Raw genomic sequence first — 12,864 nt, forward strand, 5'->3', positions numbered from 1 at the left:
TAAATATGTACTATAATCTCAATGATATGGATTGAATTGCGTCCCCCCAAAATGTGTATCAACTTTGCTAGGCGATGATTCCCAGTATTGTATGGTTGTCACCATTTTGTGATCTGATGTGATTATCCAATGTGTTGTAAAGCCTAATCCCTATGATGTTAATGAGGCAGAATTGGAGGCAGTTATGTTAATGAGTCAGGACCAAATCTACAGGATTAGGTTGTATCTTGAGTCAATCTCTTTTGAGATATAAAAGAGAGAATCGAGGAGAGAGAAGAGGGACCTCACTACCACTAAGTAAGAAGAGCCAGGAGAAGAGTGCATCCTTTGGAGTCAGGGTCTCTGTGCTGAAAAGCTCCTTGACTGGGGGAAGATTGATGACAAGGACCTTCCCCTAGAGCTGACAGAAAGAAAACCTTCCCCTGGAGCTGTGGCCTGAATTTGAACTTCTAGCCTCCTAGACTGTGAGAGAATGAATTTCTGTCTGTTAAAGCCATCCACTTGTGGTATTTCTGTCATAGCAGCACTAGATAACTAAGATACCTTCTCCATCCATTATCAAAATGAGTATAACATAGAGTTAATAATGCATCACAGATCTCGCTCATGTGAAAAAATATCACCCTTGCTGAAACAATATTTGATGGTAATGACTTGGTGGCTTGCAAAATTATTTTTTATTGGACATGAGGTGAGAGCAAGAGAAAGTATGTAGTTTTAAAAAAAAGAAAAAGAAAGAAACCAAAGTTCTATTTTTGGCTTTGCTGCCACTGACTCATAGTATTAACTTGAACCAGTCACCTACCCACACAAGTGGCTTAGTTTACAGACTGAAGTGAGGAAATGCCTGAGTGTTAGAGAACTGCTGAGATCACTTAAATAAATATTTTGCTTTGCGCTCCCTAGAAGACAGGAACTTTATAAATATTTAGTATTATTGTTGCACCTTAGGTAAAAGTAGACAGGAACCTCATGATATTCCAAAGGAGAAACAACCCATTTCAGACAACGCTAGTTCATACCAAGTGACTTCACATTGACTTGCTGCTGTCCATTGGGCTTTCTTTCTTTCTTCCTCCCTCTCCCCCCTTGCAGCTGATGAATATGGCAATATAAATAAACCTTAGCAGGAGAGGATTTAGAGGTGAGGAAACTCAGCATGGGTGCCGTCACACTGGCTGATTGCAAGCTGTGTATCAGAATGGGTGAGGATGCAAAATAAATTGTACATTTGAAATTCCTGACTGAAAATTGTGAGAAATGGTTTCATTGTAAGAATGAGTAATTTGGTTAATGTCCTGAACTTAAGTAAGACCTCATTGAATCTCTAACTGTGCCTGTTCTGTTTCTTTTCTGGGTACATTTGGAGAGAAGAAGGCTAAAAAATGTGATTGTAACTGGCGTTATAGAGTGACTCTGTTTATTTCAAGTGGAGTCTTACAAAATGAATTCACCTGTTTCTTCGCAAGTTCTTGTCCAACAGGCTACTCCTCCAAGGCTTCAATGGATCTGAGTTCTGGAATGATGTTCCCGGAATGCATACAAGGGCTATTTTTAGATAGTAGCATTTCAAATGATTTTTTTTAGTTTACTTTCTTATTCATACTTTTCTATATTTTCTTTTTTTATTTAAATAAGGAGCATGCATCATTTTTACAAAAACAATATTAAAAAAAATAAAATTGAAACCCCTTACCCACTGATTTCTTTCTCCTCTCTGCCTGTACTCTGAGTTTTTAATAGACCTATGCTCTCTTTCTGGTTTCCTTACAAATTTAAGATAAGCATTTATATAGTAATTGATTTACCAGACTAAGAAACCGAAGCCTCTGTGCAAGAGAAGTGGGAAGTTTTTTCTGACCCAGGGAATTCAGGCAGCTTGCAAAGCACATTTATTAAAAAAAAAGAAAACAAAAATTCTCTTTTGCCTGCAGTTACTGGGGTAATTCAAGCCAAAGCAGAGTGGGTCACTAGAGTATAAATTATGCTAATAATGTGCTGTTTGTTGACCTAATCTCAGGATGATTATACTAGTTTTAATATTTCTTGAGCACTTTGTTTTAGAGGCAATGTGAGTCACAGACACACAAAGGACAGTAACTTCATACTCTGTGATGTTACTTAATGAAATAATAAAGGCAGTTTAGGATTTTCTCTTTTGTGTATTCAAGGGTGCATCTTTACTTGTTTGCTTCAATACTAATGCAGAGCAGAACATGCAATCATACGTGGGGACCGAGCTTTTTCCCCACATTCCAACCTTGTTAAGAGGATGCTTCCAGGAGTATCTGGACATGAATCTATTCTTTCTTCCTGTAAGTATTTACTAAACACCTACTGCATGTCGGTCCATATTCTGTGCAACAGGATTGCAGCAAAGAATCATACGGTGCCTGGCCCAAAGAGGCTTACCGTCTATGACAGAAAACAATAGGGAGGGCACTGAAGAGTTAGGGGGGCCATAACGAGGTCTGTACAGAACATTCTAGGGCACTGCAGTAGAGGGATTGATGCTTCCTGGCTGTCGAAGTGTGGGAAGGGAGATCAGAAAACAATGCTTCAAAGAACAGAGGGGAGAAGGGGCAAAGGAGGCACAGTGAGTGCTCTGAAAAGGCACCAAAGTGTGAATCAGCATGGTTCTCTATGGAGAGTTCTAGAGGTGATTTTCATGTGTCTAGAGAGCAACGGTTAAGAGCTCAGCTGCTAACTCAAAGGTTGGAAGTTCGAATCCACCAGCAGCTTCTTGAAACCCTATGGGGCAGTTCTAGTCTGTCCTATAGGGTCACTATGAGCAGGAATCGACCGACTAGACAGCAAAGGTTTGGGTTTTCTTTCCTTTTTTTTTTTTGGAGGGCAGTGGGTGAGAGAGATGAGAGTGGTGGAAGTTGAGACTGGAGCAGTAAATCGGAGTCAGATTTTAGAAGGCATTACACCAGTTTTTTGTTTTAATAAGGGGACAGAAAATGTCCTGGTAGATGTGAATTTGGGACTTATATAAGGAATCCCAGGAAGCAGATATAGCCATATTTTCCAGGCTCTTCCATCCTAGGAATAAAAGTAGGGTCACAAAATAGAAGTTTGCCTTTGATCATTCTACAGTAATTTGTCTTTGTAATTAGTTGCTGTTGAGTAGATTCCAACTAATGGCGACCTCATGTATGCAAAGTAGAACTGTGCTCCATAGGGTTTTCATGGCTGTGACCTTGCAGAAACAGATTGCCAAGCCTGTCCTCAGAGGCTCCTCTGGGTAGGTTTGAGCCGCCAACCTTTCTGCTAGCAGTCAATCATTTAACTGTTTGTGTCACCCAAGTAATAAACTCCCCTGAAATCCCTGACAATTATACTGAGAGATTGAAGGTGCCTCATATAAGGCCATGATGCATTCCTCTTGGCTTCCATGTCCACCATTTTGTTCCTCTTTCTCTCCATATCCTCCCTCTCTTCGTGGCTGAAGCTAGCAGCAGCCAAGCTCCTACTGCTTGTAGAAGGCTCCTGCTAGAACGAGTTCTAAGGTTGCTACTCTTAGGTTGCTGCAGTTGATGTTGCTGCTCCTGATGTCTGCCCAGTGGGCTGCACTGGAGCAGAGGCAGTGGGCTGCTGTTCATTCATAACTCACAATGCCTCAGTTCTTATAAGGATTCACAGGCTCTTTTATTTCTCCCTGTCCCAAGGTCTCCACATCATTCTTCTCTGATGCTGACCTATTGCCATTGACTAAACCTGTGGACCTTGACTCTTTCTCTCCTTGGGATGAGTCCTTTCCCAGGAAGCTCCTTGATTGCCAGGTAAACACATCCACTTAAAGGCTGCCTTTCAGACATGGCCCAATATCCCCAAATCCTTGGGAGAACATAGTTTAGATGCATGCCAGTAACTTTGGGAGAAGAAATGAGAAAAGGAAACAGGAGCAAGTACAAGACAGGCTGAAACATGAATTTGAGGAAGAGAATAAGTATACGTGGCTTGTGTGGAGCATTTGAACCCTGAGGAGAATAGTACATATTTGCAGTATTCTTTTCATCCATATTTTTTCATCTGATTCCCTCTGCTGTTTTTCTGTTTTGTATTGTTTGTATTCATAAGCCACCTTAAAACTTCTTTGAAACACCATAGAAAAACCTGTTGTTGTTGAATCGATTCTGACTCACAGTGACCCTATAGGACAGAGCAGAACTGCCCCATAGGGTTTCCAAGGAGTGCCTGGTGGATTCGAACCGCCAACTTTTTGGTTAGCAGCCAAACTCTTAATCACTACGCCAGGAAACACAGTAGGATATAAACAAATAAATAAGGTAACTTATAGTTGAGCTTTCTGAAGACAAGAGTGTTGTGGTCAAAGGAACGGGCAAAGACTTTTGATAAACATGACAATGGCCAGAAATTGAAATAACAGGATTTCAAATTAAATTTTTAACTCTCAAATGATACTTTGACCCTCAGTTATTGTACTGATGGCAAAGAAGTTTGGCAGAATTTGTCCCTTCAAAAACAAAACAAAACAAAGAACCCCTCCTGCCCCCCCCCCAAAAAAAAGGCAAGCAACAGGGAGCCGACTAGCCCTGAGGAAGGATAATTTGGGGCCCTGAAAGTGAAAGAAGAGGATTGCGCTGGAGGTGGTAAACCAAGTTCCTCCACGGGGGCAGGTACACTAAGCTTCAGAAAATCGACAGCAAAGGACACAGATGTGTTAACGAGTTCCCCTGGAGAGGACTTTCTCTGACACTCCCTCCATCGCACCCTTTTGCTCGCTCAGCCCCTCCCCTCCTCCGTTAAACTCGCTATGACCTCGCATCCTTTTCTCCTTCCCCGCCGCATCCCTCCCCTACCCCCCGAAAGGCCCGCGCTCTCCCTGCACCAGGACTCTCCGCCTTCCCGCTCAGCCCCCTTTTCTCCGCTCCGCTTCCCCTCTACCCCCGTCACTGGAAGCCCCTCGCTTTTCTTTCCACCGAACCCAGACCTCAGGGACCAAAGTCGGGCTGGGGGGCGGCAAGTGGATCGGAGGGAGACGCCCGGTCCAGCGAAAGCAGAGAGGACTCGGCCCGACGGGACGACGCGCGCCCGGCGGCCGGGGCGGGGAGAGCGGGCCGGCCCCTCCCGGCGAGCGGGCCGAGGGGCGGTCCCAGCCTCCCGCCGCTGCCTCCCCGCGTGCCTCCGCTCGTTCCCTCATTCCGCGGAGCCCGACCATGTGCCGCTGGCCGCTGCTCCTGCTGTGGGCGCTGCTCCCCGGGACGGCCGCGGGGGCCTCGGGCCGGCCCTACCCGCACCGCAGTCTCCTCGACTCGGAGGGCAAGTACTGGCTGAGCTGGGGCCAGCGGGGCAGCCGGCTCGCCTTCCGCCTCGAGGTGCGCACCACTGGCTACGCGGGCTTCGGCTTCTCGCCCACCGGGGCCATGGCCGCGGCCGACATCGTCGTGGGTGGGGTGGCCCATGGGAGGCCCTACCTCCAGGTAAGCGTGTCCCCCTTCCCGGAGCCCACACCACTGAGCCCATCTCGGTCCCGATCCGTGGAAGGCGCCAAGAGCGGGGGCGCGGGGTCGGGACACCCACTCCCCGGCCGAGGCTGGACACCCTCTTGCCCCGCAGTCGCGCATCCCCAGCTCCGCAGTCTTTCTCACCTTCGCGGTCAGCTCCCGCTGCCCCGGAGCAGAAGGCGCCCGTAACTGTGCTCTGAGAGTTTTCGCCCCGGGAAGCTGAGCGCAGGTGACTCCACACAGTTTTCCGTCTCTGAACCCTGTCTGGTGCCTAGCGCCCCCATTTACAGAACTCCTCCAGGTAAACACCTGCCACACATCCTCCTTCATCCGTAATGGAAAGGGAGAGGGACACTGGCTTTGGAGACTTAAAGGGACAGCTATCAGAATTGTGGCGCCAGGGAACTTTGGCACTTTGCTATTTAGCTGTCTAGGGTTGGAGATCTGAGAACTTCCCAAATCAGAGTTGCTGTACGGTCGGTCGCTAAGAGTCGGAATCGACTCGACGGCAACGGTTTTTCTTTTTCTTTTTCTGGAGTCCCTGGGCGCGGGCTACGTCAGCTGCTTCATCAGCGAGCTGAGAGGAGGGCCTACAAGAATTGCTTAGGAACTTTGCTATCCCCTGAGCGCATAGAAGCCGCATTTGGAGATCTCCAAAACCTACAGTGCTCAGGCAAAATCTCCTAATACCTATGGCAGAACTTTTCACTTATTTTAACAGCCAGCAGTTAAGTTGACAGCTGCGGATTTGCTATAAAAGAGCCTGAGTAGCGACATTGCCTGCTCATAGATGTCTTTATGAATAGGAAAAAAAAAAAAAAAAAGAATTGCAAGATGACCAGAATGATGAAGTGGTTAGGTTTTCTGAACATCTTTGTGTATTTTATCTTGACTAGGATTTGAACGCTTTTTCCAGATGACAAAACATAGTGGTGAACATACACTTTTTGTTACTTTTCAAAATGCATCCCAAAATTCTGCACTGTGCTAAGTTTCTTGGTCCAGATGAAAACTCCTAGTTGTTCTGGCATTTTGTTAAGGCATGGATAATATTAAAATCAATGTACCGGGTGGATTTCAGAGTGCAATTCTCAGTAAATTTATTCCTGACTTGTAAATTCAGCTTCCACAAAGTTCCGACTCTGGCATGGCACCAAGCTTGAACCCTGATTCTGGCCCTGAGCTTCTAGCTTATGCTAGAAATAGAGAAAATGACAGCAGTAAAAAGTTTAAAACCACCCCATTGTCTTTTTTCTTAATGAATTAATCATTTCCCCCCAAAATAAGTATTCTACAACTCTAGTAAAGTTTTATGAGAATTACAGTCTGCTGAACAAGTCACTGATGGAAAAATTCCTCCTGCTGCAAAATCTCAAGCATTCAATTTGTGAACTTACTCCCCTGTGACTGTTAAATACCTATTTGAGCCAAGTTTTTTTTCTTTCTTTTTTCTGATGGGGAGCATAACAAGCCCCTTAACTATACTTTGCATACTTTGTAGAAGAGGGCATGAGAAAGCTTACTATGGTAACATAAAACAGGGTACACTTTAAAAGTTAACTTGATGTCCCCTCCTTCTCTAAAGAGTAGTATTTCTAGAAAGCCACCCAATTTGATATCAAATGATATCTACCAAGAGTAGAAGCCTGTTTCAACATGCCGTAATGGGTCCACCACAAATACAGACTTTGTTAAACTATGGAGTGTTTTCACACTGCTGGTACTACTTGATAAAGATTGCCTAAGAATTAATTGTTCTTTAGATTAGTATTGAAACGAACTTTTCTTAACATAATTAATTAATTAATACTGGTCAATGTGAGATAAACATTCGAAATGGACACTTTCTCAGCATATTGTGCAAGAAATAGGGTTTTCTCGTCATTTTTATTCCTAAGAAAATAAAATCCTTATTTCCATAATTAAAGGATAATCATTTTTTAGTTGGCTGATATCCTTTACCATTTCGTTCCCTTAAATATTCTACTCATTTATGACCTGTAAAATACAATAAGATTATTGTAATCAGTTAAGTGGAAAGATAATTTATTAAAAATCTCTTTAATAAAATGAAAGACTATAAATGAAAAGAAATGCATCCGTTCCAGCTGGATCATCCAGGCTCAGTGATTTCATTTTTCAACACTTGAGATCGAATCGTCTCCCTAGAAACTATTTATTTCAGATTCTTCATATGCTGATGTCATAAGGGTATCCTCAGCAATTACATAAAATGGTAAATAGAGTTCTTAAATGTAGCGTATGGGATTCTATTGGTAGACTTTGGATTTCGTGTAATTTTGTTCCCAGTAAGAACAAACTTTACCTGGAATGATGAAACAAAAAGCACTGGCTCCTGGGGCATCAGTGTATGTTGTTAGAGAATGGCATCAGACTGTATGATAATAACCTAAATGGACATCCCAGTTGCCTCACCTTGTGGCTTTTTCCCTTGTATTTTATTCCATTCTTTCTTATTTTATCTTAAACTTGACCTTTAGATATTTTTTATTCTTTTATTCTTTTGACTTTAATTTATCTGATTATTTTATACTCTTTTCAATAGGATATTAACTCCTGGATAGCATGTAGGAGTAAATCCCAACCAACTGGGTAGAGAATTGCTGACTAAATGTCACAAACCCAAATGCTTATAGGGGTCAGGCAGGACACGTGAAAGAGTGATGCATGTGGGCTTGAGTGGAGCAGGCAGGATGTAATGCAACAGAGAGTAGAAGGGTTTGAGGGAACAAGAGTTGAGTGAACCAGTTACTGCCATGTGGGAATGTAAAGCCTGTCTGTATTCTAGGTCTCGTTATTTTTGAGAAAGAAAGATGGAAATTTATAAAATCTTCTGATTACTGAATAAAAAATCTTCCGATTACTAAATATTGGCAACACCATGTTGTACACACACACACACACACACACACACACACACTCAATTTCAGTTGGGATGTATCCCATGGGCAGTTTAAAGCATTTTGTGGGAGGGTTGGATCCGTTAAAAAGTCAAAGTGTATTCTTTTTAATTTATACTTGAAAATATGAGACCAAGAAGAAAAAAGCCAAGGTTAAGAAAGAATCAACCCAAATTATGAAGATTGATTAGACCCAGAGAGGCAGGTCCCATTTTTTTCAGGCCAGGGTTATTCTGTGCCACGAAATAGGTCTAGTGTCAGGATACAATGTGAATTGTGGTGTGTTCTGGAACCGTGCGTCACAGGACCTTTGACCATTGCTCTGGTTACCTATCTTTGTGTAACAGACCACCCCAGAAATGTAGTGGCTTAACACGGTGATTGCTCACAAGTCTTCAGTTTGAGCAGCCTTGGTGGGGACAGCTCTTCTCTATTTCACTTGGTGCCAACTCAAGTGGGTGGTTGGAATCATCTGAAGGTTCGCTCACTCACATGTCTAATGGTTGATATTGGCTGTTGACTGGGACCTCAGTTAGTACTGTGGAGGGAGTATGGACTTGCCACGTGACCGCTTGACCTCCTCACCAGACTGCATCCCAAGAGTGAACATCTTAAGGGGCCCAGATGGAAGCTGTGTATATGGCCTCTTAAGACTTAGCCTTTGAGTCATATTACATCTAGTCTCCTAAGGTAACAGGCTCACCAGATTCAAGAGCGAACATAGACTCCACCTCAACATCATGTGATAAAAGGATCACATGGGAATGGGATATGTTAGTGGGGCATCACTGGAAAATACATTCTACCACACCGTCCTCACTAACTTGCCGTAGTCTCTTTCTTACCACCACTTTGGTGTCCCTGTCCACATATATCCACTTTCTCTTGATACTACTGAAATTAGGTGGCAGTATTTACTTGTTCACCTTCTTTTCTCTGTCTCTGTCTCCTGCACACACACACACACACACACACACACACACACACACACACACACACACACACTCTTCTACCTAACAAGGAATTAATGAACCCTTGGTAAATTTTCTGCTGTCCTCTTATTCCATACTCCTTCTACCCTTCCTCCAGAAAAATAGTTCTATTACTTGGCAGCCCCATAGTTTTCAATGGTTAAACCAGCTGCCATTGAATCAATTCCAACTTACAGCAACGCCACGTATGTCACTGAAGAATTGTGCTCTGTAGAGTTTTCAATGGCTGATTTTTTAGAAGCAGATTGTGAGGCCTTTCTTCCGAGGAGCTTCAGTTAGCAACTGAGCATGTTAACCATTTGCACCACCCAGGGACTCCTTTCACTGGTTGTTGTTTTTGCCTGTAATTGAGTTGGTCTCAACTTGTGGTGACCCCATGTACGATGGGATCGGACCACTGTGATCCATAGGGTTTTCATTGGCTGATTTTTGGAAGTAGATCACCAGCCCTTTCTTCCTAATCTATTGTAGTTTGGAAGCTCTGCTGAAACCTCTTCAACATCATAGCAACACACAAGACTCCACTAACAGGTGGGTGGTGGCTGTGCATGAGGTGAATTGTCTGGAAATGGATCCTGGGTCTCCTGCATGGGAGGTGAGAATTCTACCACTGAACCCCACTACCATCCCCCTTTCAATGGTTATTATTGTTGTACGACTCATAGCGACCCTGTGGTACAGAGTAGAACTACCCCATAGGGTTTCCTAGGCTGTAATCTTTACTGGAGCAGATTGCCAGATCTTTCTCCATGGAGTGGTTGGTGAGTTTGAATTGCCAACCTTTTGGTTAGCTGCCAAGCGCTTAACCATTCCACCACCAGGGATACTTTAAAAAGGTTAAAAACAAACAAACAAAAACCCCAAACCTCTTACTATGGAGTCCGATTCATAGTGACCCTATAGGGCAAAGTAGAATTACCCCATAAGGTTTCCAAGGCTATAATTTTTAGGGAAGCAGACTGCCACATCTCTCTCCCACGAGCAGCTGGTAGGTTTGAACCGCCTACCTTTCGGTTAGCAGCTGAGCTGTTACCAATGATTAATTCAGGCTTAGAACCAATGAGAACACGTCCATAGGGCAGTGTGACATTTACCATCAGGTATGTGGAGTTGGAAAGCAGATTTTGAACTTTCTTGCCCTGCCCGTACTTGCCATAGTCATGGTGGCTTGAGCGTTGCTGTGATACTGGAAGCTTGGCCACCAGTATTTCAAATGCCAGCAGGGTCATCACCCATGGTGGACAGGTTTCACTGGAGCTTCCAGATTAAGAAAGATTGGAAAGAAGAACCTGGAGATCTACTTTAGAAAAAACTGGCCAGTGAAAACCTTATGAAGAGCTGCGTCTTCAAAGAAGAGCTGACCTTAATAACATGTATGGAGTAATGCTTTCAGTGCCATCATTTGCTGACATGGCATGATTCAAAATGAGAAGAAACAGCTGCAAACATCCATTAGTAACTGGAACGTGGAATGTATGAAGTATGAATCTTGGGAAACTGGAAATTGTCAAAAATGAAATGGAATGCTTGAAGACCGATATCCTAGGCATTACTGAGCTGAAATGGACTTGTATTGACCATTTTGAATCAGACGGTAATATGGTCTACTATGCCAGGAATCAAATTGAAAAAGAATAGTATCACATTCATTCTCAAAAAATAAACATTTCAAGGTCTATCCTGAAGTACAGCGCTGTCAATAATATGATAATATCCATATGCCTACAGGAAAGACCAGTTAATATGAGTATTATTCAAATTTACACACCACTGAGGCCAAAGATGAAGAAACTGAAGATTTTTACCAACTTCTGCAGTCTGAAATTGATCAAACGTGCAATCAAGATACATGGATAATTACGGGTGATTGGAATGCAAAAGTTGGAAACGAAGAATTGGTAGTTTGAAAATGTGGCCTTGGTGATAGAAACGACCCTGGAGCTCAAACGATAGAATTTTGCAAGACCAATGACCTGTTCATCGGAAAAACCTTTTTTCAACAACATAAACGGCGACTACACACATGGACCTAGCCAGATGGAGTACCCATTAAAAAATCCATTGCTGTTGAGTCAGTCCAGACTCATAGTGACCCTATAGGACAGAGTAGAACTTCTGCATAGAGTTTCCAAGGAGCAGCTGCAAAATTTGCACTGCTAACCTTTTGGTTAGCAGCTGAGCTCTTAACCACTGCACCACCAGGGCTCCAGATGGAATACAGAAGAATCAAATCGACTACATCCGTGGAAAGAGACGATGGAACAGATATCATCAGTCAGAACAAGGCATCACGCCTGGAGGAAGACTCATTAACAACCTGCGATATGTCGATGACACAACCTTGCTTGCTGAAAGTGAAGAGGACTTGAAGCACTTACTGATGAAGATCAAAGACTACAGTTTTCAGTATGGATTAAACCGGAATGTAAAGAAAACAAAAATCCTCACCACCGAACCAATCAGCAGCATCATGATAAATGGAGAAAACATTTACTTGGTTCCACAATCAGTGCCCATGGAAGCCGCAGTCGAGAAATCAAATGATGTACTGCATTGGGCAAATCTGCTGCAAAAGACCCCTTTAAAGTTTTAAAAAGCAAAGATGTCTCTGAGGACTAAGGTGCGCCTGACTCAAGCTATGATATTTTCAGTCACCTCATGGAAAAGCTGGATAATGAATAAGGAAGACTGAAGAAGAATCGATGTCTTTGAATTATGGTGTTGGAGAAGAATATTGAATATACCATGGACTGCCAGAGGAATGAACAAATCTGTCTTGGAAGAAGTGCAGCCAGAATGCTTCTTAGAATTCTAAGAATTCTTACAAGCATTCTTAGAAGGATGGTGAGACTTTGTGTCATGTGCTTTGGACATGTTATCAGGAGGGACCAGTCCCTGGAGAAGGATGTCATGCTTGGTAATGTAGAGGGTCAGCGAAAAAGAGGAAGACCCTCAATGAGATGGACTGACACAGTGGCTGCAACAGTGGCTCAAACAAAGCAATGATTGTGAGCATGGTGCAGGACCGGGCAGTGTTTTGTTCTGTTGTATGTAGGGTTGCTATGAGTAGGAACCAACTCAATGGCACCTACTAACAGCAACAACAACATTTTGTAACCCTTCTGACCCTGTCTGGAGCCGTGTCCTCAATGGGTGTATAACCAAATATGAGCAAAACAGGAAACAGAAGAGAGAAGCGTTGTATTGAAGTGAAGCTTGTCTCTGCGGAGTCTGCCTGGTAAGTTGTTCTGGAGTGGCTTACGTTTATGGAAATGTTACCCCTATACTGCTGCTGAGGTCCGTTTCTACAGGATCTTTCACAAAAGTGCTAGGGACACGGCAGCAGGCAATCTTTTTTTTGCAGTGGTTTTTTTAAACCTCACTGTATTGTTTCAGTGGATCAGCTCAACTCTCACTTTCCTGATGGATTCATCTCCTTTCCTCGTTCTTTGCCCCTTTTCGACACAGAACAATCCCCCC

At 43.4% G+C, this 12,864-nt stretch overlaps 1 protein-coding gene across 1 annotated transcript in view; it reads left to right on the top strand.

Moving 5' to 3' along the window:
• The first annotated feature begins 5,176 nt into the window (after positions 1-5,176).
• The window catches only part of MOXD1 (monooxygenase DBH like 1), a 106,461-nt gene continuing 98,773 nt past the window's right edge, over positions 5,177-12,864 (top strand). Inside the window, exon 1 of the mRNA XM_004368978.1 lies at positions 5,177-5,447. Coding sequence (XP_004369035.1) covers positions 5,184-5,447 — 264 coding nt within the window. The 5' untranslated portion in view covers positions 5,177-5,183. The remainder of the gene's footprint in view (positions 5,448-12,864) is intronic.

The sequence above is a fragment of the Trichechus manatus genome, unplaced genomic scaffold, assembly GCF_000243295.1.
Source record: "Trichechus manatus latirostris isolate Lorelei unplaced genomic scaffold, TriManLat1.0 scaffold00002, whole genome shotgun sequence".
In the NCBI taxonomy this organism is placed as follows: Eukaryota; Metazoa; Chordata; class Mammalia; order Sirenia; family Trichechidae; genus Trichechus; species Trichechus manatus.